General features: G+C 42.2%; 1 protein-coding gene across 2 annotated transcripts in view; it reads left to right on the top strand.

The window, feature by feature from the left end:
* NUAK1 (NUAK family kinase 1) overlaps positions 1-25,369 on the top strand; it is a 47,239-nt gene extending 21,870 nt beyond the window's left edge. Inside the window, exons 2-8 of one of the 2 annotated variants that reach the window (XR_014226324.1) lie at positions 1,422-1,542; positions 11,777-11,928; positions 13,209-13,274; positions 19,631-19,750; positions 20,059-20,191; positions 21,300-22,794; positions 23,697-25,369. Coding sequence is in view for 1 of the 2 variants with exons in the window: in XM_082279690.1 (XP_082135816.1) it covers positions 1,422-1,542; positions 11,777-11,928; positions 13,209-13,274; positions 19,631-19,750; positions 20,059-20,191; positions 21,300-22,453 (1,746 nt within the window). In the remaining variant the exon portion in view is untranslated. Of the gene's footprint in view, positions 1-1,421; positions 1,543-11,776; positions 11,929-13,208; positions 13,275-19,630; positions 19,751-20,058; positions 20,192-21,299 lie in introns of both variants that reach the window. The other variant, XM_082279690.1, reaches the window with a different exon arrangement.
* The last annotated feature ends 519 nt before the right edge of the window (positions 25,370-25,888 follow it).

Genomic DNA, 25,888 nt, shown 5'->3' with positions numbered 1-25,888 from the left:
ATGCTTTTTTGAACAATGTTGCTTTTCAGAGTTGAAGGCTTTGTAGGAAACCTGATCCTTTAAACTGGCTCCTGTTTATGTACATTTCAATTTTATAATATTGTAAGTTTTTCTCTTCTTTCTTCAATATCCTCAATGTTACATCATATAATGAAAACAGTACTGGTCATGCCACTTGCAATTACTGAAGTAGGCAGTGAATTTTTTTTTTTTCTAGAGTAACTAGGGAAATAACATAAATCATAGATTTACAAAGGTTTTCCCAGCAGAAGTCCACAGTAGTTGGCTGCAAAGAATGACACAACTTTGGTTTACCCATAAAAGGGTGGTCATCTCAGCAGGTCAGTGAAGTTCTTCAAAGAGGTATTGTTGATTTTAAGCTAGCTGATAATTTATTCCCTGAACTCTAGCTTAAAAAAACAATGCAGGGTAAATATTGAGTATAATAAAGGCCATGCTGCCATTCAGTATGCACAATGCCCTCACCTTCCCTCTCCACCAGCTTCTCTACATTGTTGCCTTCTGCGTTTCTCATAGGGCATGAGATGACCTCCACGACTATTTATGGGGGTGTTCAGATAAGCCCTTTTTTCACAGGCAACATACATACACACAGTCACAAGGACTGTTATAATTTGAATTTATATTTCAAGTTCAGCTATCACTTCCTCTGTTCCCACCCTGCCTTTTGGAAAGCTATCCAGTTACATGATATGCTTGTAAAAAAGCTTGCTGATTGAGGAAGGATGCAGGAAGGATATGGTTTTGCAGTGATTGCGTAAGTGTTGTGTAGGACCTGAAGCCTTGGGTTTATATGAGGACGAGTTTAGATGTGAATTTCAAAGATTTATTTCTTCTGATTTTTGAATAAGTCATAACTCCTGAAGAGTTTGCCTTCTTTAGAGAACCATGGACTAACCTGTGTTAATGGGATCCTTTGTGTATTAACATGGATATCAATACGTAATTGGCACCCTGGATTCCCTGCCCCTGTTCTGTCAGAGATCTCAAAGTTTTTTCAGAGAAATTGTCGCCAAAGTTTCTGTTCAAAATTGTCAGATGCAATCATGTCTTAGCAAATGTACTTCCCATCAAAATCTCTTGGGGAGTTTTACCATTTGCATAAGGAGACTGCTTAGGCTAGCCCAGAGATCATTCCAAAAGATGCTGTGTTCCCCCTCAGTGAAGTCCTAAGACCTGAAGAGCCCAAAACTTCATGTCACTCATTACTGTAATGAGAGTGTATTTATTGCTATACGGTGAGGGAGCTGGAGCATGGAGGTTTGTATTTTAAAGGTTTGTTTTGGTCATTCCATGTTCTGCCAACATCTAACATCTGTATTTATTTTTTGAACTCTTCTTAGTGGATTAGATGCATCTGTTCAGTTCCAAAAATAATGCTTCATTTCCTGAATTTATAGGTTGCAATAAAATCCATCCGTAAGGACAAAATTAAGGATGAACAAGATATGGTTCACATCAGACGGGAGATTGAGATCATGTCATCCCTCAGCCACCCTCATATCATCACCATATATGAAGGTTAGTGAATGTGATTTTCCTCTCTGACTGCTGTGTTACGTTCTTGCAGACCTGATGTTCATGTTTCTTGAGATCGTGCACCAAACCAACCCCTACTCCTTGTGTAACTCATCCCTTACCAACGAGACTGCCTTGAGCCCTGCCTTCCCTCTGAGCTACCAGTGTTTCACAGATGCATAACCCTTTGCTTGGAAGAGCTTCTTCTTGTGTGAGTTCGCTGTGTTGATGGCAGGTGGGAGATGGTTGCATGTATCACCTCACGTCCTTGCTCCCTCTGGACAGCTCAGTTTCATTTCACCCTCACCCGTGAACCAGCCTGATGTCCGTTTCTGTTCCCAACCCCTGAACCAGTCCTCGTTTGCTTTACTTTCCCTGGACTGCACAGGACTACTTTTATCTGCTCTTTGGAACAGTGGCAAGGGGTAAGAATTGGTAGGGTCCCTTCCCTACCAATTAGAGTTGCTAGTTCTGTCATTGCAGCTTTTCCCCCTGAATCCCAGCATGCGCTTCCTGTCCACCTCTGCACAGTTTCCTGTCAGTCTGCTGGCTGGCTTATCATTCCGGTTTCCTTATCCTGTCTTCTCCCTCTACCTCCTTTCTTCCTGGGACACAGCTAGGAAGATTTGCCAGTTTGTTTATGTCCCAGCACTAGCTGGGCGGGTCGGGCCATGTATGTGCTAAAAGATGCCAGCCAAAAGGTCTGTGCTGCAAGGAGGGAGGCTGCGTGGTGGACCTGGAACATGGATTCCAGAGGTTCAGAGGGACCTGGGTCAGGCAGCCTTGTCCCCGGGGATCACCCCTTTTCCTCCATGCAGAATGGGAAGCCTGAATGTAGCCCTACACATTTCCATAGCCGTGAGGTAAATGCAGAAGATGTTTATGGCAGCTCTGCTCTGAGAGTTGATATGACTGATTAAAACAAGGGCTGTCTTGGCGTACTGTTACACTATCGCATATTGAGTTATTCAAAAGCATGTTCTTGTACTTGAAAAGAGATGAGTATCTGTCTTTTTATTGAATAAACTCATAAAAGGATCTGGAAACAGAAAAGGGGAGGGATGCTGTGTCAGCATGTGGGTTGCAAATGGAACAAAAGTTACTTCAAATGTGGATGGGAACTCAGGAAGAAAGAATATTAAGCATGCTGTGGTCCTTTGACCAATTGCCCTTCTCATCCTTACTTTAAATGGTTTTTACTGAGTTAAAACATTTGTAAAAGTGAAAAAGATTACAGCATTTTTAGGAAGCAGAGACTAAAGTCCTGTGGGAGCAAAACTTCCCTCTTTGGCCCTGTGGAGGGAGGAGCAGTGCTTCTGCAGCAGAGCCAGTTGAGCTCCATGATGGAGAGTTCATCTTGTCTGAGGAGAATGAGCACCTCTGTCAGGTGCTGGTGTGTTTTCCAAGCAGTCAAGAGTCAGTATTTGGCCTGTAGCAGCCAATGCTGTAACTTAGGTATGGTAGCACTGGGAAGATGCATGGTTGTGCAGCTGAACCTACAGGAGCTGCCCAGTGGTGAGGGTGTGAGCTCAGGGACCCTTGAGCATGTGCTTCACTTGAAGCTGAAGAGTACTTGTAGTGAAGTTAAGGGACTACATGAAAGACTGAAGTATTTGTATCCTCTTGAAGTTGGATTTTAAACACATAGCTGTTCCTCTTGAGTGATGCATAAAGAGTGATAATATTGCTATCCCCTGACACAAAATGTTGAAGTCAGTAAATCCTAAGAGATGGGCCAAATCTCACCAAAATTAAGCAATCCAACATTTCTGCAGTTGGTGTATGCTACAAGTCTAGTGTCCCTTTCTAGTCAAGAGGGATCAGCATCTTCACAGGGTGGTTGGCTCCCTCCTGGGAGACATTTTTTTCAGGTAAGTGGGATAAATGACATGTTGGAGGCTCCTGTTGGAATCTAGCTGACTAACTTAGATCAGATGCTTAACTTTTAAACTGAAGACACTCTAGAGATATTTTACTGCTCTCTCACAAATTTTTACTGTAGGTTTTTAGACTGCCACTGCACGTCTGACAGCTCTCTCAGTAGGTGCCAGGTTGCACAGATACCTAGCATGGACAATGCTGGCTCCCTGTAATATCTTCGAAAGCTCTTTGTATTGCATTTACAAACATGTGTTTTCCTTAAGTAGGATCCTTGTTTAGGTATCCTTTTGACCTTCCTGCTAATAGCAATTAACCTCTGAATTTGTCTACTTGATGTAAACACAAGCTTATCTTTTTTATTGATACCAAGCAAATTCAGATGTGTGGAAACAAAGCTTTCCAGTTTAGAGGTACTTTTTTGTAACCTAATCAAAAGGCACGTACCTTGCCCATTACTGCCAGGGCAGATGTACAGTTGTGACTAAAGAAATTCCATCCTCTCAGCAGGGCTGTAATTGGCAATCTGTCGAGTGTGGCTATGAGGGAAGTGCTCTTTAAGTGACTTTAAACTCCTTGAAAGGGACTGGATAAACGAAGTTGGCTTTGCTGGCAGTGTTCTGATTTCAGCACATAAATTTTAGTTTATAGAATAATGCCTCTGTCCATTCATCTATCTGTCTCTCCCATGCCCCTCGCCCTTCCTCTGCCCTATTGCTTTTTTGCCTTGAAAACTCCAGGATTTTATAATAAAGCCTTTAAGAGCTAACATATTTTTCCAGGGGTAGCTTGAGTGCAAAATCTACCTCATCTGGCAATACTTTATAAAAGTTAAACCAGGGAAAGAACATTCTGCAAACATTTGAACACATGTTGGGCCAATCATGAGGGTGAAGTTACACTTGGTACATTTAGGAGTGAGCTCTTGAGTCTTTGTAGTGTGAAGTACAGTTGTCTATGTAACTGTTTCTGTGCTGAAAGAGTTGTCTTTGGTCAGCATAACCATACAGAAAAGTCTGCCCGCTTGCAAAATGCACTTAAAAATGAATAGACTGTTAGCTAACAGAAATAGTTTACTGAAGATCTTCCCTGAAGAATGAATAAATATTAGGATCAAAATTTGGTGCCAGTGGAACATGATGGCATTAATGTAAACTAATAACTTCAGGAAAGTGAGGGCTCGAGTACTCTGCTGAATTGGGGCCAGAATGCTTATAAGAGATGCTGGACCCTTTGCATTAACAAGGCACAAAATATGGATCTCCAAAGTCAGATGCACTTCTTACTTTTGTTTTCTACGTTGCCATTTTGGTACTCTTAAGAAAAAGCAGAGAGATTCTCCATCATGTGTCTCCCAGTCCACAATGGCTTGAGCTAGGTTGCATGCTTAATCAGGAGACTGGTTCAGCTCTGCTTTCAGACCCCAAAGGCAATGGGAGATAATCTGACAGTGTGTAACAGCAGTGGCATAATATTCCAGGATACTCACTGCACTTGCCAAATACGTGCTCAATCTCACATTTTGTGCCAGACTTCGTGCAACAAAACATAAACACGCTTGGTGTTTCACACACACACAGGCCTGTCTCCAGTGTGGGGAGCTGTGTCAGTCAAGTCACCACATCATCAGCAAAACCAGCTGCACTGTCAGAAATCTGCCTCTGTGGCAGCTGTTAAGGTGTGTGGACATGAGCCATTGCTAGGGAACTGCATCCCTGCAGCAACACCAGCTCAGACAAGTGCCCCACGCCGTCAGCTGCGTGTGCACCTGGGGTGGGGCAGGCAGCCAGGGGCCAGGGCGGCAAAACAGTCACCTATCTCAGGCTGTGACAGTTCAGAGCAGTCCCAGCCTCTGTCCCAGCCTCTGCTATCTCCTGGTTTTCAGACATAATCAAAACAAACTTTGGTGCCTAACGACCCCACCCCTTCTGTGTGCAAAGTACCTGAAAAAGCCACAAGTCCATTAAAACATCACGTGGGTGACTGGGCTTTAATCAAGAATGTTGGAAGTTGGAAAGCTGGAATGATTCTTTTTTTTTTGCCAAGAGAAAGTACTTCAGCAGTGATACTGTTTAACCACATTTCTAATTGATTTCCTCTAATTATGTAGGCTTTTGACCTTCAAGTGCTTTATTCTCATTGTTTTCGGTTGATAACAACCAAGAACATCAAGTAATATTTCAAGTGTCTGGAGATACTAATGAAACAAGAATAAACAAACTTAACTCTTCAGTTACCATACCCCAGCTTTATGAATTTCCTGTCTTTCAGGGTGATCACCTAAACAGCACTTCATTGGACATGACATAAACTCAAACGTGAGATCACTGGCAGGTCCAGTTTAAATGTCAAACTGATTGCCCGCAGCGATGAAATTTACTTCCATCTTCCCATTTACACAGTCCTACTGTAGCAATGTAAATATTTGCTTGTCTGAAGTTCCTTGACAGTTTTAATCATAATTTAAATAAAGGGGAGTTAGCTCTTTTATTCTTTGCTGAAACAAAGACAATTAGTGTAACGTTATTGTGGCCAAATTAGCAGCTGCCATTTTTCCTTCCTTTTAAAGAGCAAACCATCACAATCTGCATATCCTCAGTCTTGCTCTTTGAGAAACAACCTCACCAAGGATAATGGTTCTCATGCTGATTTAATCTCCTCTCCGGGGAGTAAATTATAGCATGCTGTCTGATTTAAAAAGATTATTGCAGGATCTTAACTACGTTCCTTTAATTTAAAAGGAGATACAATTTGGCTGAATAAGGCCATAATTTAGGAAAACAATTTAACACAAGTGTAGCATTAAAACACATACTTTATATCTTGGTATCTTCAATTATAATTAAGCATATGCATAAATTTATGTGTATGCATATAAGTGGTTTTCTCACTGGACCTGGATATTTTCATGTCTGCTGTATGCTCTCTTAAAAACAGTAAAAAAATACTACCACTACTAAAAAAACCAACTAAACAAAAATTATGCCAAGGGGCTGTAAAGCAGTCAAGAACACAAAAGCTGAATCAGGTTGAATTTCTAAGGTAAAAGACATTTTTCAGTACTTGCATGTCTTTTTGAAGAATAATTGAAGCCTTATTACAAAAGTGAGGTAATTGGGTCATACATGAATTTTCTGAATGAAAAGGTTATTCTAGTCTGCATCTCCAAAATTAAAAACAAACTAGCTTGTTCTTTTGATTTGGCTGACCTTTAATAAAAGAGCATTTTGTAGCAGTGGAAAGGTACTTCTGTCTGCGGCTGTTAGGAGAGTAATAAAAATACCGCTGAATGGAAAGACACCAGATGGAAGGAATGTCAACATACTGGAACTAATTTAGGAGATTGCTCTGATAGAGAGCAAAGGCATGAGGAGAATTCAAATGGCTCCAGTGCGAAGAGATTGGCCGCCCCTCTTAAACTAACAAACTAAAATCCTTACCCCAGGGTTACATGTAAACCAAACGGAATCAGCCCACAAGGAGGTAGTCCTTTAGGGGGGGAAAAAATCCACCCCCCTCAGCACTCACTCTGACTTTAGTATTCTACAAGCTTGAAGGAAGGGCAAAAGCTGCCTGCATTTTTTTTTTTTTTTTTTTGGAAGTAATTAAGTCCAAAGTGAACTAATAGAGAGGCGTACAATGTACCATTAAATCTTTCTGACTGATGTTTGCAAACCATGCCCATCTGGGCTTTCAACAATTTTAGGGTGAAGCACATCTTAGCAATGAAGAAATGTGAGTATGCTCATTTGGTGTCAGACTTGTCCCATGAGTTTCAGAGGAGGTGGCTTTGGTGTAGCTAAAGGGAAGAATTTGGCAGTAGGGTTAAAAAAAAAGAGTGCTGATGAGCAAGAGGTCAACCAGCACTATTTGGAAAATGGAAGGCTATAGATATAATTTCACAGCCTCTAAATGGAAATAAGTGGAGAGATTATATGCAAGAACTATTACTGTAGTAGAAAAACCTGTAAAAGAGGGACAGATTATTCGTGTTACAAAATGTACTTTGTCTCAGATGTGTCTTTGATAGTGAGGAGTGAAATTCTTTCCCAGTTCCACATTTATGTTCTTTAAGAAACTTTGAAGTCAGCAGATTTGGGTTCAATTACCAGTCTGGAAGTATAGAATTTTTTTCTGTCACTTTTAAAAAAGAAACAAACACATTAGAGTTAAGGGTGGAGTTTAAAGAAAAGTTGTAAGAAATCTTTGACCACTGTATCTTAAGCACCCCTTGCTGCTTGGGTTCCCAAGGCTTTTGGAGTGACCAGACCAAGCCCAGGCAAGCTTGTAGCCTCTTGGAAAATGCTGTTTCTCCACGTTGCTGTGGCCAATGTCCTAGTACTTTGCTCATCTCCTGGGGTTACAATCACGTTGTTCCTCACACCTTGAGGTTCATGCTGTTCCTGCTCTTGGTTCCTGATGTGCTCTCACACCGCTGTCCCTGCTTCCTCCCCTGTGGCCACATAAAGTGTAGTCATCTCTGAAGTCAGTCCCTCAAACAGCAGGCTCTGTCTGCTAAGGAGTAGTAGTGATTTGCAAGCACTACTCTGCAGCAGCACTTGACCACTATGACTGAGGCAGTGCAGCAGCCCTCCTGCCACATCAAGGTCTTGCTGCAGCTCTCCATGTAACTCAGCTTGCAGAGTGGTGAAGATAAACACAGTGGCTCAGAGATAAATGATACACAGCCCATAGCAAGCATTTCTCCTGCTGCCATCCCCTCTAATACGTGAAGCTCATGGCTTGTATCTAAGCAATCCCCTATCTTGATTTTTGATTGACAGGCCATCTCCCCTGCTATCTATATCTGGATGTTGATACTGACAGTTCTCCACTTACCTAATTTGGCCAGCCAATTACGGAGTATTGATGGTTTGAAAGAAGCTAAAGCAGCCCCACCTCACTTGTACATGGCCTCCTTCCCTTTACCTTGCTCAGGGTTGAGGAGCAGGCTTGTATGACATGGCCATCCCAGAAGCAGCAAGCTTTGGGAGGCTCCTGGGGTTCAGCATCCTGCCAAAGCCATGCTTCTCTATTGGCAGTAGGTGCAGCCAGGGTTCAAGCACACTTCTAGGTGGGGGTGAGCTTCAGAATGAATATGCAGTAGGATGGAAGATAATAAATCATCTGCAGCAAAAACAAGGAGTGAACCAAGCAGTCCCAGAAGCTATATGGAGGCAACCCGTCCATCATCAGCCCACAGGTTACAGCCCAGGTGCTAACAGGGCAGTATATTTATTACCTCATTATTCTTTGCTGTTAGTCAATCCAGCCTTTAATTAATGCCCTCCTCTCTTCCCCCAGCCATTGGCCACAAGGCATTCTTGAGCATATGTTTATAAAACTACACGCTGTGCTCAGAAGGGAAATTCAGAAGTGCCTGTGTGAAACCTGCCTGACATCCTAAATACTACTGTGAAAATTCATGGTGCACTTGGCTGATGGTTTGAGATTTGCCAGAATACCACCTTGTCATTTGCCTGATAGTCTTGACCACTGAATTCCTCTTCAAGGTTGTGTGTGTGTATAGACATAAATCCCACTGCCTTTCAACCTCCTCTTCTTTCAGCAGCACCTCTCATTTTAGATTTTTTGTCTGCTGTTCAGTTCCCTCTTTGCAGGAAGTAGCTGTGTGCCCACTCATGAGGTTCAGCTGATACAGTGGAGGTGCTCTGAAGTGAAATGATGCAGTTATAAAAAAATACCTCCCTACTCACCTCTGCTCCTGGGTGGAGAAACAAATTGCTGTTTAATTCTGTAATTGTTCAGCTGTGGTGATGGTGAGGAGGCCTCTGCAATGTCATCTAAGTTCAAGGATAGTTTCCCTCTCAAAATTCTCCCTTATGAAGAAGAATGTGTTGGTAAACTGAAAGCCAGATATGAGCTACTGGAATGATTATGTTCTCATTGATTTGAGTGTGGCTTTGTGACAAAAATCTGAAATTTGGAACAGGGATTTACACTTTCCTAAATTCAGCTTGATGGTGTTATCTCAGTTTCCTAGTGGGTATAAGAGAAAATTTGAAATGGAAAGTGCCTTTGAATGCACATTTCTCCAAACCAAATGCTTTCTGCCTCATTTCTATAGAAATGTTGGAAAATACATCTGGATCAGGACTTCTTTTACTATGGCAAATTTGAGTAAAACAAAATTAGATTTTAGAATTTAAAACTTCGGATCATCAAGGATGATTTGAGAAAACTCTTAGGGCTGAGTAATGAAGGCAAAACTTTAATAAAAACACAGCCTGGAAGAATACTCTATCATGTCAGGGCTGTTATTGCTGTTATTGTCATCAGCAGAACTGAACACCTGGTAGGGCATCAGCTTTTGGGGGAGTGGGGCAAGAAGAGCCAAGGGCACATGTGCCTCTGAGCTGAAGGTGGTTCTCAGCTGGAACTGCTTGGGATGTGCATTCCCATGAAAGTGCACTGAGATCGTTTGTGCCATGTGGCATCTTCACTATATGTGCATGATACATGCATGTGTTTCATGATAACTCATGGAATCAGCTGGGGTTTTGGGGGGATGTTGTTGTTGTTGTGTGGTTTATCTGTTTGTTTTGAGTCAGATCTCTTATATAAGAGCATTTTCAGTGATTTGTTTCAGCTTACTAAAACTATTTCTTTTTGCCTTCTTAAACAAGCCTGTACCTAACAAGCCTTTCTGAGCTTAGAGAAATGAATGTGTGCATTACTGTTTTATTGGTAACACATCACAGCACTTCCCTCTATGACATGGGGCATGTTCAGTTTTTCCCAGACAGTATCAGTCTGTCATTCTTGGAGAGGATACTGTATGTATAATCCATCCAGAGACGGCTTTTCCAGTTTCCGAAGTTTATTGCTAATGAGGATGCACATAGGATGTAATCGCTGGCAGGAGCCTCTGCTTTGGGGTACAGTGAGGCCAGCAGACAAGTAAGCAGCCAATTTTATCTGGCTGTTTGCTCTCCCTTTTATCAGAGCTGTTTGGCTGGGGTTCAGGGGTGTTAGAGTGAACTGCAGAGGCTTTGGCTTGTAGATTTGAGTGACAAGGTGTGAGAGGACATGAGACAAAGCCTAAGAGAAGCAAATATCTGTGTGTTGAGAAAGGCAGCTTCACATTTCACTGCAAAAACCGAAGCTTAATTCTGTTTTTTTAAATCACCAAAGACCACTGGCTGAGCTTTGATGAAGAGATATAGGAAGGCATCATTACAGTAGGGCTGATCAAAACTATGTGTAATAAACCCTTTAACCTCATTAATTTGTATATGTCTTGCTGCCAGTGTGACCAGTGCTGCCACAGACAAAAAGAAAAGGAAAATGTTTTCATATAGCAGAGGTTATTTATGGCAGGTGCAGGAAGTTTCCAGTGGGTTGCAGTGGATTTTCAGTGACAAAAGAGAACTATCCAGGACATTTCAGCAATTCCAGACTATTAACAGCCTGCTTTACTAGATTAAATATTAGTTATCTGCCATTCACAGTGAAGTCCTTGACAGCATGTGACACAGCATACTCTGGGCCCCAGAGAAGAGTCGGGCTGTGGTGTGTATTAGATGCATTTTCCTTGCTCTGCTTACGCTGGAGTTGTGCATTGCTGCCGGCTCTGCGCAAGCGACAGAGGATTGCAGCACGCAGTCTGTGCATGTGGTGGGACATATGGTAGGGGCAGGAGATAAGGAAGCTTGAGGATGAGCTGGGTGCATGAGATGGGGTATAGAGCAACACTGACAGGAGCTGTACAGTTCTGGAGACGTTGCAGCCAGGTGCTCATGCCCGCCATGCTGTCGCACAGAGCTGGGATGGAGGAGGACACATCTATCAGTTCACTGGTTGGATTTTGGTGGTAGGTGAAAGCCAACCAACAGTCATTGTAAGCCAAACGGCAATCCTGTATCAGTCACTGAAGACAAGAATTCATTATGCCTTCTATTAACCCTTTCCAAATGATACGAGGGCTCCAGTTTGCTTCTGTTCTCTGGCCTCAAGAGGGCTACTGGTACAAGGAAGTCCCTGCTGGAGCAGGAGCTAGTATTCATGTGTTACTGACACAAGTGTCCACCTCACCTCACCTCACTAAGATAAGTTGACTTTGCCACTCTGTGACCTCATACTATTTGAGACAAAGAGCTTCATGTAGCCGTGTGAAAGAGAGGATAACCTCAGCTTCCTTCTCTTGGTCTGAGATGTTGTAATCTTCCTCTGGTAAAAAGTAGCTTTGGAACTTGATTTTTGCAGTGGGATTGTGAGTACATCTTCCAGGCTGCAGTGGTGGTTCAGACATCCTGAGTCTTCTTCACTCTTCAAAGTGTCAGTTTTCAAATGTGTTGAATCAGCTGTGGCGTTTTTTCTTTTCTTTTATTCTGTGCAGTGTTTGAAAATAAAGATAAGATTGTGATCATCATGGAGTACGCAAGTAAAGGAGAGTTGTATGATTACATCAGTGAGAGGCGGCGATTAAGCGAAAGAGAGACAAGACACTTCTTCCGACAAATAGTCTCTGCTGTGCATTACTGCCACAAGGTGAGCAAAGGATTTCATAGTAAAAAATGCTGTTTCAAGGCTGATTTCTGGCATATATTTCAAAGCATGTCTGAGGCAACAGCCTTCATTATTAAGTATCAAAGCACGTGATTTTATCAGTACAAAAGGAGATCTTCATTAAAAGTACTACACTGAACTAGGGCCTTTTTTTAATCATGTTTTCCTGTGTTATGGCAGATACCAGACACACCCTTACTTTAGCCCTATGTTGCATTTTTGCCTTTGAAATAATTCTCCTGACATTACAAACTCAAAAATTACAGCATAAACTAGAGAAGGCATCCCATATAACCTCTACAACATTAATATTAATGCATTCAAACAAATGCCAGTTTGCAATTTGAATATGCTGGTAAACAACTTTAGAACAGGAGATATATGAGAGAAAAATCCAAGAGAAAGCTATGAGGTTCATGTATGAGCTTTAGTGCATACTCATTCTGGATAGGTAAAAGTAACTTTACCAGATGTAGTGGGAAAGATACCATTTGCTAATGACCTTATCCATCATGGTACCCACTTGGAATGACAAGCAATTAAACCCAAGGTAGCTGACTGGCTGTCATTACGGACATTTTATCCTGTTTATGAAACAGCTGCATAGACCCAAAACTTTTATGAGGCTAAAGGCAATGAGCAGCTAACACAGTTTTTATTGGAATTCTTAAAACACTTAAATCTCTACTTGAATTCTGATAAACAAGGGTGTTTCTCAAAGTCCTCACTGCGGAGTGCTGAAAAGCTGCAGTGCCATTCCTAATGCAGTTAATTTTCCCAAGTTTCTGTAAAGAAGGCTCTGACCTAGACCCAGTCTGTTTGCTTCCATCCCTAATATTTACAATCCTTTGGGATTATAACTCCCCCGATCCACGTGGCTGCTCATTGGAGGAATGGGGGCTTTTGTAGGGGCTAACGTCATTGGCAGATACTGGTTTCTGGTGCCTGGGAAGAATATACTGCTTTCACGCAGTGGGGGCAGGATCCAGGATGGAATTAAGTTCCGAAAAGACACCCTCCACCCCCCCACCCCCCACCCCCTGCTGTTTTAGAGTCTTTGTGGGAGGATGGATTCCAGTCATTCTTCCCTTAACCACACACCAAGTGACTAATACGGTGCCTGTCACTAGTCACTGGGCCATGAGTGTTATGACAGTGAAACCAGCCCTGAAATGTAGAAGCAAAGACCACCCTGCCAGCTCACCTTTAATTTTCCCAATATTTTCTCATGTTCTTCCTCATTTTTTTCTTCCTTGTTTCAGAACGGTGTTGTCCACAGGGACCTAAAATTGGAAAACATTCTTCTCGATGACAATTTTAATATTAAGGTAGGATTCTTTTTCTCAGCTTCTCAGAATGGATTTGCATGTTTTATAACATTTTTACCCAAGGTATTAGAAGAGCCATTGTTATGGTAACAGCTACTAAGCAACAGCATCTGGCAAGAGGCTTAGAGGCTTGGAGGTTGGGGGAAGAGACCACCGATTCCCAGTAATACACACTAAATGAAGCTTTGCAGACTATGGGGGAGAAAGCCCTGTCCTGCCACGCAAAGGCCGTGATTCCCAATGCAGTATCTATCCACTAGTAGGAAACAGCAGAGCATTTCGTGCAGTTGGGCTTATTGTACAAATGATATTATTGCTGCCTGCTTCTGGGGCTAGGAAAAAACTGTTCTGGTCTACAGAGTTCAAGTGCCTCCTACAGAACACTCTGAATGTTCTTTTGATCATGGCTGGAAAATAAGCAAATAGAGTTTCAAAATAAACCTAGTAAAGCACATGTGCTTCATTAGGAAATGGCCTTGGAACTTCAGACACAAACGTATACTTTGGATGGTGATGTCAGTGATGTCATTTCCATGCCATTTCTCCCCAGTGAAAGCATGGGAATGACCTTTTTTCCTCTCTTTTTCTTCTATTGTTTATAGCTGTAGCACAAAGTTAAATAATGCAGAGATTTAATTTCCAGTGTAATTTCCTATATATATATCCTATATATATTCCCTATAAAATAAGTGTAATTTCCAGGTGGCTGAACCTGTTTCACTTTCAACTTTGTTCCTCCTTGGGTAGCTGGATGTAAGGGTGGCTGGATGTGCTCATCCATGGGCAAACAAGCAGAGCGAGGAACACCAAAGAATTTCTGCTGACACTTTAGCATCCTTATTTAATTAAAAAAGTAATCAAGGAGCTACTTGCGTAGCCCAGTATCTAAATAGCCTGGGTCTTCCTTTTGTCTCCTCTGAAAGCCCTGGGGCTGCAGGCACTGCCTTCTGTGCTTCACACTGGAGAGATTGTCTTCATTTCAAGCTGATGTGCAATGGAAATGGAAAGTAACATGTGGTAGCTGCCATCTGTGTAACGCTGATGACAGAAGCTAACTTGGATCAACTAGTGGATTAAAGGCACATAAATATGTGGTTTCCAAAAATAGTCTTTTACAGAAGGCCCATCTAATGCAATATTTGGATGTTTTGCTGTTAGCATCCAGCGTTGGAGCAGACCTCCCTTCTCCTGTTCCTACAGGGACACTGTCTGCAGCAGCCAGAGCTGTTCTCAGCAGCACTGAAAACAAAAAGTAACCTTTCTAGGACATTGTATACAAATCAGGCTTCCTCAGGCAGGATGACCTTTCTTTCCACATTACATGCCAAACTATCTTCCCAGCTAATCAGAGAATTCTTGAGAGAAAAGAGGAATTTGTGGAATTTGCTAGCTGTGGTGGGCTGGATCTCTGCACTGTGGTCCTCATATGCAAAACCAATCACTTCCTCAAACCTCTGGGGAGCTGAGCTTTGTTAGAAGGCTCTGTTCCTGCCCCTCTCTCCTTTATGGGAGTCGATCTCCTGCGGGTAGAGCGGAAAGATGGGGCAAGGACAGGTAGCTTTGTGTTTGGTCTGCACTTGGAGCTGACCCGGGGGCTTCAGAACCACAGATGCATTTCAGCTGCCATAGCGAGTGGCACTGCTGTGGAAGAAATTCAGGTAGCTGTACCTCCCCACATACCTTCCAGTCATTTGGACATCTTTTTCTCGAGCGTTTCCCTTTCCTGACTTGCGTTGTGTTTAAGCTGCTGTAGGTATTTTTCATATTTCCAGCCTTTCCTCAGCTACATCTCTTCAATCTTAAGGCCTCTGAGCAGGCAAGGCTGCCTTGGCATGGGTAAGTGGCTGCTTTGCTGTCCCCTGGTAACTACTTCTGCAAAGGGTCTCATGAAACTGAAAAACAGACTGAACTCAGGAAGGTGTTGGTATTTCATACATCTTACAGTCAATAGTGATTGAATTTGGATTGCTTCAAGAGGTGACTTTTGGTATGGTTTTCCTTTTCCTCTGTCTTCTCTTTTTTTAAACCTTGTGACTAAGGTCAGCTTTGAATACTTGATGTTAAGCAGACAGCCACTATTTCCCTGATGCTGAAGCTTTGAATATGTTGCTGTGGTTTCTGTGTTACTTGCAAGGAATTTTACTTCCCACTTTTTCTTTGTTTCACTAAACAGTAACCGTTGGCAAGGAAAAACATATGGAACTGTAAATTATTTATTAGGAGTACATTTATCAGGTCCTCATTCTGAGAGTATTTACATGTGGTTAATTCAGGCAGAAAAAAAATGCAGTTTGGGGTTTGGTATTGACTGATGGCTTCACATATCCAGGGGAAGGCATTTTCTAGAAATGGATTGATAGTCTTATCTGTACTTTCCCAGTATTCATATTTAATTCAGTGGATTACACACACAAAATTGGCAGTTTGATTTTAAGAATGAGAAAATTAAAGGAATCTCTTTGTTCTTGGGTGCAATGTGCAATTAAATACATATTTCTGATGAAGCCAGTGATCTATGCATTATGATTTACAATAACATGTCATAATAATGTGAAGAAAAAATAATGTTGTAAAAATAGATCCCTGCATAGCAGCTTAAGCAATACTTTTAAAACAGGAAATAAAAAGGACAAGTAATCCATTAGAAATTATTATCTGACCTAAAAGGGCCCCAGGCCATTTTACTTGCTACTACAGTAACTTGGAAACCTTTCTTAAGCTTTAGATAATTAAATGAAGGTCATGGAGGAGTGTATGAAGACATAAGAAGGGGTTTTTTGTTGTTTTTAAGAGCTGTGATGGTGAGTAAAAGTCTCTGGAAGCAGAGTCGTGTTAGAATACAGCAACAAGGAAACACCAGTGTCTGGAAGCAACAAAAAATTACACATTTTGAAGAGTTCTGCATATCCACATGCCAGAGGTGGTGGGCAATGAGGGGAAGAAAGTGATCCAATCTGTGGTGTATTTTTAGGTTTTTCATGGACTTGTTGTATGCAGTACTATTTCCTGCAGACTTTTACCGAAAACCACTAAATGCAGCAAACATAAATGAATCAAATGAGCTTTAAACACTTGTGAGATCCAACATGCACACATATCTAACATGCACAGCTGGAGGTGGGCAGGGTCAGACAGGCAGGAAGGCTAAGGCAGCTCCAAAGCATTGAAAAAGCTGCCCTGAGTTGGGGAGTTAGGAAGCCTTTTGTGGGAAGAGACTCACAATGGCTTTAGGCATTTGCCTTTGGTGGTCTTTAAAAAAGCCTTTTGGTGGTGCCTGCTTCTCTTCATCCGTTTTGCAAGGACTGAGCATGCTAGTGTTTGGTTCATTGTAGGCATGAATTTACTGGAAGAAACAGCAGCGGGGCAAATAAGTAGCTGCCTCCATCTGCCCATAGCTCCTGCAGTTTGGTCTGATGAGGACCACATGTCCTCAAGCACTGCAGTTCTCCCCAGTGCCTAAATCTTCAAAACTGCATGCAGGGACATGGGGAGCAACTGCAGCCTTGTGTGGTGGCCAGGAAATTAATGCCTCTTGCTGAACTATCCAAATACTGTGTTCCTGCCCCATGCCACAAGCTACCCCCCAGGGACACCTGTGTCACACAGCCTGGCACGATGGAGGGGCCTCCTTGTTCACAGTAGGGATGAGAAATGGTTCCTGGGCTAGAAGAGATGTCTGGCAGAGGTTGATGTAAACCGTATGATCAACCCCGAAGTGACAGAAGAGTAGAACAATGCAAGTGTAACAGTAACATAATCCTGCTCACTGCACGTTCTCTTGGGCTGGTAAGGGGTCACCAATCAGCCTAACCACTGAAAACCCACGAGGGTTTCGCATATACAGAGTAAGCGTGTGGAGTTGGGCTTCACTTCACCGGAAGGCTCACCAACTGCACATACACTTCATTTGCTTTAAGAGACCTAATTATTTCTCTAGCTGCAGTGCAGAGAGACAGATTCTTAAGTTGGATAAAACTGACAATTTCTATGAGTGTGAACTTTGTGGAGTTTATATTCCACACTTCAACAATAATAGCTATATTATATTTACTGTTATCAGAGCTAACAGTAGGTATGAACATACACTCCTGAAGCAAGGAGAATAAAAGTCTACTTTTCTGCTCCTCCCAATTTAGGAAGTTTTTTTGACTTGATGCCTTAGTTCCATTTAAGTGCCAAGAACATGAAGTAATTCTGGCTTCTATTAATCTTGTTTCGGGGGGCATGACAGTTTTAATGGGAAAAGCTGATAAACATCAGTCTGTGAGCATGGGAGTGGACTGTAACATAAATACTCTTTTCCTGAATGGTCAAAATGAAAACATGAATGCCCAAGTCTGAGAGTTTCTTAGAGTGAACAATGGTATGTGTATCCCTATATATATATTCATGCACATCCACATGCATTTTATACATTCCATGGTGGTAAGGGAATGTATTTTCATAAGGAATCACACTGTGCAGTGTTTGTTCTTGTCTTAGCTGCATCCTGAACTAAAATAAAAATCAATGACCAGCACGAATTTATAACACTGAAATGATCCCATTCTTCCCCTGATTGACAGGGCACACTTCATAAGGCTTAAAACCAACTTCCTGCAAGCCAGGCAGGGTGACTTGATAAGAAAGTGGAATTTAAGGCAATTAAGTGCAATCTGAGCCATGAGAATATGTTTGCAGACTGCAATTGTACACCAGCTGTTTTCAATGACATTCCAGCCATACAATGAAGATTTTACAAACCGCATTTATTTAAGGGTTGACTTTTCTGCTGTGGGTTGATAATACACTGTCTGAGGGACCGAGTGAATTCAATCTATGAATGGATGAAGTGAGATGAATTAAAATTAATGAGCAGAAATCAGCTGCTCTTTGAGCGGGATGAGTTCAGATTGTCAGTGAAACACCTGCACAAGCAAGGCATCAAAATAGGGAAGGGTGAAGCATGAAATCTCATCTCTGACTTATGACTTTAAAAAGTGTATAAAAATGATATATTAAAAAAGTTTATATTTCTAATGTGAAAGTATCTAACAACTATATGTATCTATTTATATCTGTTTATAGAGTGTATCTATGTTCCTGTTTTGGTCTCAACTGTGTCATTTTTCAGTGTAGCTGTAGAAGCTGAGATTGTAGAGACAAAGACTTTACCTCTCCCAAGAGTTCACTAAACATTGCAATTCAACAGGTATTACAGGCATTGATGATATATACTTCAAAAAGCCAAGAGTGAATGATGGTGCTGGCAAATCCTTTTCTTTCCCACTCACTTTGTGTTTTCTTGAATTTTCTCTTTTGAAAATTCCTGGGATTTCATTTCTTTCTGGTAGAAAAGACATGAATAAGGTGAAGAAAACCCTGAGAAAACTTCTGTCTTTAATAGCTATAATACCTTTTTTATGCTTGTGCTTTATGTCTTTTATGTAGGCATTATGTTGATTGTGGGCAGTAATACAAGTATCTCTGGGAAGCAGAAGCAAGATAAAAATGAGATGTGTTGCCTTGTGCTAGAGAACCAAAAAATGCAGAGGTTGTGGGAGTATTTGGTGTTGCTATCCTCAGCCTTTGTTTTGTAAGAACAAGAACAGAGAATTGAAGTAAACAAAATATTTGGACCTGATCCTGCAATTCCTACATGGGCAAAATTCCCAACAGTCCCAAGGGAAGTTTTGTTTGTGTTGGGAAAGCCAGATTTGGGCCCATTGTTTCTAATTAGGAACCAGACTTGTGTTTATTATCTCGTGATAGACATCTCATGGGCTTAACAGCTCAGATTCCTCAGCCCCATGTCCCTGAGTCTGGAGGAGAGGGCGACTGCCTCACTTTGCCCCTAGTTCAAGCATAGCTACATTCCAGATGATTTCAAAAATCACTTTCTTCAGTAATGCTTAGCTTCCTGCGGCACTCCTGCCTGCCTCCTCCTGTTGAATGTAAAGGTCTTGGCTTTTGGCTTGCATGTGTGTGATAAGAAGGGTGGTACTTTCTGCTTGCTTCCCTCTGGTGTTAATGACTATACAAAATTAAGAGCAGTCAGTGGACAGCGGGCTTCCCAGTATGAGATTATCTTTGCCAGCATATGCAATTCATCCAGGATAAAATTACCAACTGATGGTTTGCAGTCAGTTGGTGGTCTGTCTGTGAATGGAACCAAAGCGTCCTTGTTCCTAATCAGGAGGATTTAACCTGGGGAAGCCTTCTTCTCTGAGGGATCTTGAGAGAGAAAAATAAAATCCACATCGAATTCCTTGCCCTACGGCAGAGACAAATACAGCTAAGTCTTTCCTGATAAAGGATATTCTGTTACTTTAAGAAATCATTAATATTACAAATGCCTTGTACAATTCTATTTGCAGATTGCTGATTTTGGACTCTCCAACCTCTATCATAAAGACAAGTTTCTGCAGACCTTCTGTGGAAGCCCACTGTATGCTTCCCCTGAAATAGTTAATGGACGGCCTTACAGAGGCCCAGAGGTAAGAAGGGTCAGTTTTTCTGTGGTGGTATGGGGATGCTTTTGGTGATAATGTTCTTGAGGGCTAGTCCTAATGCAAATGTTACTGTACATGTGAGTTCACTTGGGTCTGTCCCGTATTTGAAGTTCTTAAGCTGCCTTCACTTGCTTTTGTTTACATTGCCTGTGGGTGGTTAGTGACATTTTAGACACCAGTTTGCCCAGCAGTAGGTGCAGCTGGACATGATGCTGCTCTTGTGGTGCTGATGGAAGAGAGAAGGGCAGGGATCAGCTTTCCTGGGCTTCACATGTGTTGTGTCTGTATTTCAGGTTGACAGCTGGGCCCTCGGTGTATTGCTTTACACTCTGGTTTATGGAACGATGCCCTTTGATGGCTTCGATCACAAAAATCTCATCAGGCAGATCAGCAGTGGAGAATATCGTGAGCCAACACAGACCTCAGGTATGAAAAAGGAGGGAGAGCCATGTACTGAGCTGACAGCAGTTCAGAATGGAGCATTTTGTTTGGCCCCTTCCAACATCTTACAGTGTCATATTAGAATGATGTACACAAAAAAAAAATCTGATTCTCCTACTGAGTTCATGTGCTATAAATTGCCATCTGGGTACAGCACTTTCCAAAAGCCCATTTGAAATTAAAGGTTGGTAGCAGATAGATTTTGTTGCCTTGGGGAAGCTGTAATGGTCTCTTTTAAGTACAGTGGAAGGTCTGTTAGCTATTGCAAGTGGAATTGCTCAGACAGTGGAAGGTCTGTTAGCTATTGCAAGTGGAATTGTTCAGACGAGCTGTAAACTGATACAACATACATGTACAGATCAGTCCACTCACTACACTGTGGTCTATCACAAGCAGAGAGAAGGAGAATGGTCAGAACAACACAGTCTCTGATTAAAGAAGGCAGGCCAAAATCTGAATTAATGCCACTGTGTTCACTTCGGATTCTAGGATAGCACATTAAGCTGTCACGTGACTGAAAAGTATCAGCTAAGTCTGGCTCACTGATTATGACTCCTTCCAGCCTTAAATATCTATGCATATATTATATTTAAATGAATATTTATTTTGTATCAGTTGTTTGCCATCCTTTTCAGCTTCCTGCCTTCTCGCTCTCTGTATGAAAATAAACCTTCACAATACACAGAAGACTGCGTTGTTTATGGAAAAAGTAAATACAGAAGCGATAATGTGTAGATCATTTAAAATATCCCAATTCCATTTTATTTTCTTCTAAGTTTTGTCATTTGAGTCAATAGATTGGTGACTTCCTTCAGTAATATGGAACTATTCACTGTCTAATACAGTACAAACATTAATTTATTGGATAGCCCAGTGTACATTTTCCAGAGTGAATCATATTCTTCTGATAAAAAGTAGTGCTCAGAGGCATTTTCCCTCATTGACTGATAGTCAAAGCCTTGTTCCCTTTCACTTCTCCTGTTGGATGGAGCATTATTTTTGCTTGTTTGATTGGCTTCACACTTCCAGTTTAAACTGACAGACTTAAGAATGCTATGTTCTAAAAATGTTATATGCCATTCTTCATCTATAGATGCTCGTGGTCTTATCAGGTGGATGCTGATGGTGAACCCTGAACGACGAGCAACCATTGAAGACATTGCCAACCACTGGTGGGTTAACTGGGGCTACAAGAGCAGTGTCTGTGACTGTGATGCCATGAGGGACTCTGAGTCGCCACTGCTGGCAAGGTTCATTGATTGGCATCACCGTTCTACTGGCCTCCAACCAGAGACTGATACCAAAATCAAGTGCCTTTCTAAGCCCAAAGGTCCTGAAGTCACACTAGAGAGACAGAGGTCTCTGAAAAAATCAAAAAAGGAAAATGACATTGCACAGTCCATCCAGGAAGGAGGAGCTGAAAATGCAACCAAACCGACCTCCAAGAGACCCAAAGGCATCCTGAAGAAAAGGAGCAACAGTGAACATCGCTCTCACAGTGCAGGTTTCATTGAAGGAGTTGTCAGCCCAGTGTTACCCTCTGCTTTTAAGCTGGAGCAAGAGTTGTGTAGGACTGGTGCGGCCATTAAAAGTGTTGTAGAGGGAGAGGTAGCTGGCAAATATGGCACTAAGCAGTCTTCACTAATGCCAAAAAAAGGAATCTTAAAGAAGACTCAGCAGAGGGAGTCTGGCTATTACTCCTCTCCAGAAAGAAGCGAATCTTCTGAACTGTTGGACAATAATGATGAGACAGTAAACAGTGACACTTCTCCAGGGGTCACAGAGCCATCCAGAAATGGGTCTTACAGCCATTCCTGCAGGCGTAAGGGCATCTTGAAACATAACAGCAAGTATTCTACCAACAGCACTGAACCTCCTTTGATTAGCCCTGACACACCAACGCTGGAGGCCATGGAAGAAATGGTCTTGCCTGGGGACGTATTACCTCGAAGTTACAGTCGCCCTTCCAGCGTGATTAGTGACGACAGTATTTTGTCCAGTGACTCATTTGATTTGCTGGATTTGCAAGAGAACAGGCCAAACAGGCAGAGAATACGGAGCTGTGTCTCTGCTGAAAATTTTCTCCAGATCCAAGACTTCGAAGGACTTCAGAACCGCCCACGGCCACAGTATCTAAAGCGTTACCGCAACCGTCTGGGGGACAGCAGTTTTTCTCTTCTCACAGACATGGATGATGTGACTCAGGTCTACAAGAAAGCCCTAGAGATCTGCAACAAGCTCAACTAGCAGAGGGAAGATGGAAAAGGGAGGGAAGGGAGTTATTCTGTGTACCTTTATGATGGAGTAAGCCAGGTCACTGATTTGCTGACAATGGTAGGTTTTGATTCAGAGGAGCTGACTGTACCTACTTAGCTGAACTCTGAGTAAAGTTGCCCCAAAGTCATCTCACACTTCTCTAATTTTGTGTCCTCAGAATATTACCTACCTGACCAGAGAAAAACCTTTGGTGTTTGTATCTGTGATGAAAGCACATCAGGAGCTAGCAGACAAAAGCATCAAGATTTGATGGCTCAAAGTCAAAGCTAGACAGAATTAAAACTGGAAGTGAGGGACACATGTTTTGAGAGGTTTGTAATTAATATGAGATAAGCTTTATCAAGAGATGAACTGAATTCTTCAAGTTAAATTTGGATGCCTTTTAGACAAGAGGCTTTATTTCCCTCTGAAGTTATTTGTCTGGGTACAAATGATTGCACAGTGGGAATCTTTGGCTTGCGTTATGCAGGATGCCAGGCTAGGTGGTCACCATGGTCCCTTCCACCAGGATGACCTGAGAGGTTCTGAACATGTTCTAAGATAATTTGAGAGACTTGCCCCAGAAAAACCTCATGAGGTGTTTGTGGACAAGCGATGGAGCAGGCATTCATATCTGGACTCTCCCACAGTGTCCAGAGCCATTGCTCTTCACTGAGCAGAAAGTTCTAAAATTGTTTCCAACTCCTGCTCCTACCAGCAAAAACAGAGCCACAGAAATGATAATGGGAACTGGAAGGAATGGGTGTTATCAGCAGCTAAATGACCTTTTAAGGCATTTCAACCCATATGTTCAATCTGTGACTCTTGCAAAATGGCCAGCCAGATGAATGCCCAGACAAAGATGGGTCTCAAGGGTTAGCTGACCCTCTAATCTAGAGTTCGGTCACTGTCAGCAAACGGTGCCACCTTGCTGCTAACTTGTAGTATTTGGGGTGACAGTAGTTTGCAACCAGAATGTTAGGTAAGGAAAAGGTTGTAGAATGTAGGAAATGGGTAGAGGTCAGAAAGTTAGTGGGAAGATGCCTTTCTGCAGATGAAAATGTTCCTAGGTTGGTGATAATGGAGCAGAAAGAATTGAGTGATGAAATGATAATGGTAGATTTAATAACGGAGTTTGCATAAAATTGTGGGCCTGCCTCTATCTAGTGTAGCTGGTACTGAGTGTGCAATGTTACCAGTTTGAAAAAAAAAGGATATGTGTTTGTGTTCTCAGACATGTCCAGCTATCCAGACTGAAGGCTTCAACTCCCATAAAGGTACCACATGGGTCTACTGGATTACCTGAATGTAAGTCTGTGTCAGAAAGGCACTGTGTGTTTGACAGGCCTGGGCAAACTGGAATCTTCAGGCCCATTTCAGTCTCATTTCCATGAGCACATAGCCCCTGGCTTTCTTGGAGGTGCACTGGTGCGATTAAATCACAGGTTTCAGCCGATGATGTCAAATGATCCACAGCTGCAAAACTTGTGTTGACACTCATACCCAGAGCAGAGGGGCATGGGGGCAAGTTCTGGTCTCACTCCTGCCCTGTAACTGGAACTGAAAGCAGAGTTTGACCCACTGTGTCTCAAATCCTAGAGATGGTGCAGAAACTAAATAGAGTTCCTCTGGGGATTCCTTGGGAATCGGGGATAAGTGCATATATCGTTGGCATCTGGGACAGGGAGCTATTTCACTTGCAGATTTCTCTTATTCAGTGTATCATGGTACTTAAATCTGCCAGTTCCTCCGAAAAATCAAGTGGGCTGCCTAGCATAAAGATGAACCAGCTTGAGTTTCCTAAATCAGTTAATCTGCCTCTGTGGAGAACCTTTACTTGTTACTTATTTACTTACACTGGACCGAATTTGGCTCTGAAATAAATGGCATCAATACCATGAAATCTCTGAGAGACGTGCTCTCAGGCGGTCAAGTGAAATCTGGCTCACTGTCATTTGCTCAGGAAGGGCAACTGCAGGTCACTTCTCTACAGATGTGTACCTCTCTGTATGATACTCAGACGTCTCATCTTCTCTCACAAGCCCTGCATGTGCTCTTTTACCCCATCCCAAACCAGCACCCCATTTTGCAGTGTGTTGAATTAACAGGTTTGCTGTGGTGCATTTTAAAACAACTCAGCTTAGTCTCCATGGCCTTTCTGAAACAAGGATGGATGTGCCTTGCAGCCACGGCTTTCAACTCATGCCCTGGGGTGTAAGAGCTGCATCCTCAACTGGTGTGAGTCAGTGCTGTCCCATTGAGGCTGGAGCATCACACCTTCCCTGCACATCTGGCACTAAACCTTGAGTGGATTTATAGAGGTTTCAGGATGAAGGGAAGGGAACTCAGCCGCCTGTGGCAGGGAAGTCAGGAGCACCCTGAAAGCTCCTATCTCCGAGGCTTTTGCCCAGGCCTGCTTCCTTGTGTACAAATGTGAATGAGTGAGTGACTGCTTGCTGCCAAACTGGAAACGTTATGTAGGGATTTACTGGCATGTTACTGGCATGTTACATGTTTACTGGCATGTTATCATTCCTAGAAGAGAAGAAAAAAAAAAACTTGACTGCACATTGTTACTATTAGTGTTGTGATTCTTATTTAATTTTTTTGTAATACAAAGTCAACTTTTTTATTTGAATTTGTCTTTTTTTTAATTTATTGGTCTGAAAGCCATTTCAAAGTTATAATAATATATTTGGTGTAATTTAATTGGTGCAACATTATTTTACAGCTCCGGCCAAAATTGTTTTGGTGTTATTTTTTGGGTTTTTTTGTTTTTTTCTCCCAATCCTTGGTTGGTTTGAGCTCTACGAGGCACACAGGGAAAAACGCTGGATAATCACCCAAAGTGTTTGTATTTTTAATCTGACACTGTTTTTTATTAAATAAAATGAAATTAATGTAACTGTGAAAAGTCTCTCTCTCCCCCTTTTCTTTTTCACTGTACATCAGCATGAGCCAATGCCAAGTGGTAATGAACTTGTCATGCAGAAATACGGCGGCATCTCAGCACTTTGTACCAAGTTGTTTATGCAAACCTTCTTGGCTCATTTCTGCATTTGAATATGATGTGGGTGGCCACAGAGACTCCCTTGCTGTGAAGCATTTGGCACTGCAAAGCACGCAGAGCTTTCAGCTCTAGAAAAGTTTGGTGGAGAACAGCTGACTGGGGGTTTTCTGTTGAAGATAAATGAGGTTTGTGTGCCTGGTGTGCTGCAGGTGAGACAGAGCTGGCTGAGCAGACACAGCACAGCTTATTTGTAGCTCAGAGACAGATGGTCATGGTCCTTTCTCCTCCCCATCTGGAAAAGGGACAGTTTATTGACAATGCTCTTGTTGGTGAAATTTACGGGGTTTGAGCAGTAATTTGATCAAAAAAGACTGATGGCCATTCACTGCTGTCGAGTGTGAGTTGACTTCAGTCAG

Source organism: Coloeus monedula, assembly GCF_965178545.1.
Source record: "Coloeus monedula genome assembly, chromosome: 4".
In the NCBI taxonomy this organism is placed as follows: Eukaryota; Metazoa; Chordata; class Aves; order Passeriformes; family Corvidae; genus Coloeus; species Coloeus monedula.
This window is presented reverse-complemented; position numbering and strand designations above follow the sequence as displayed.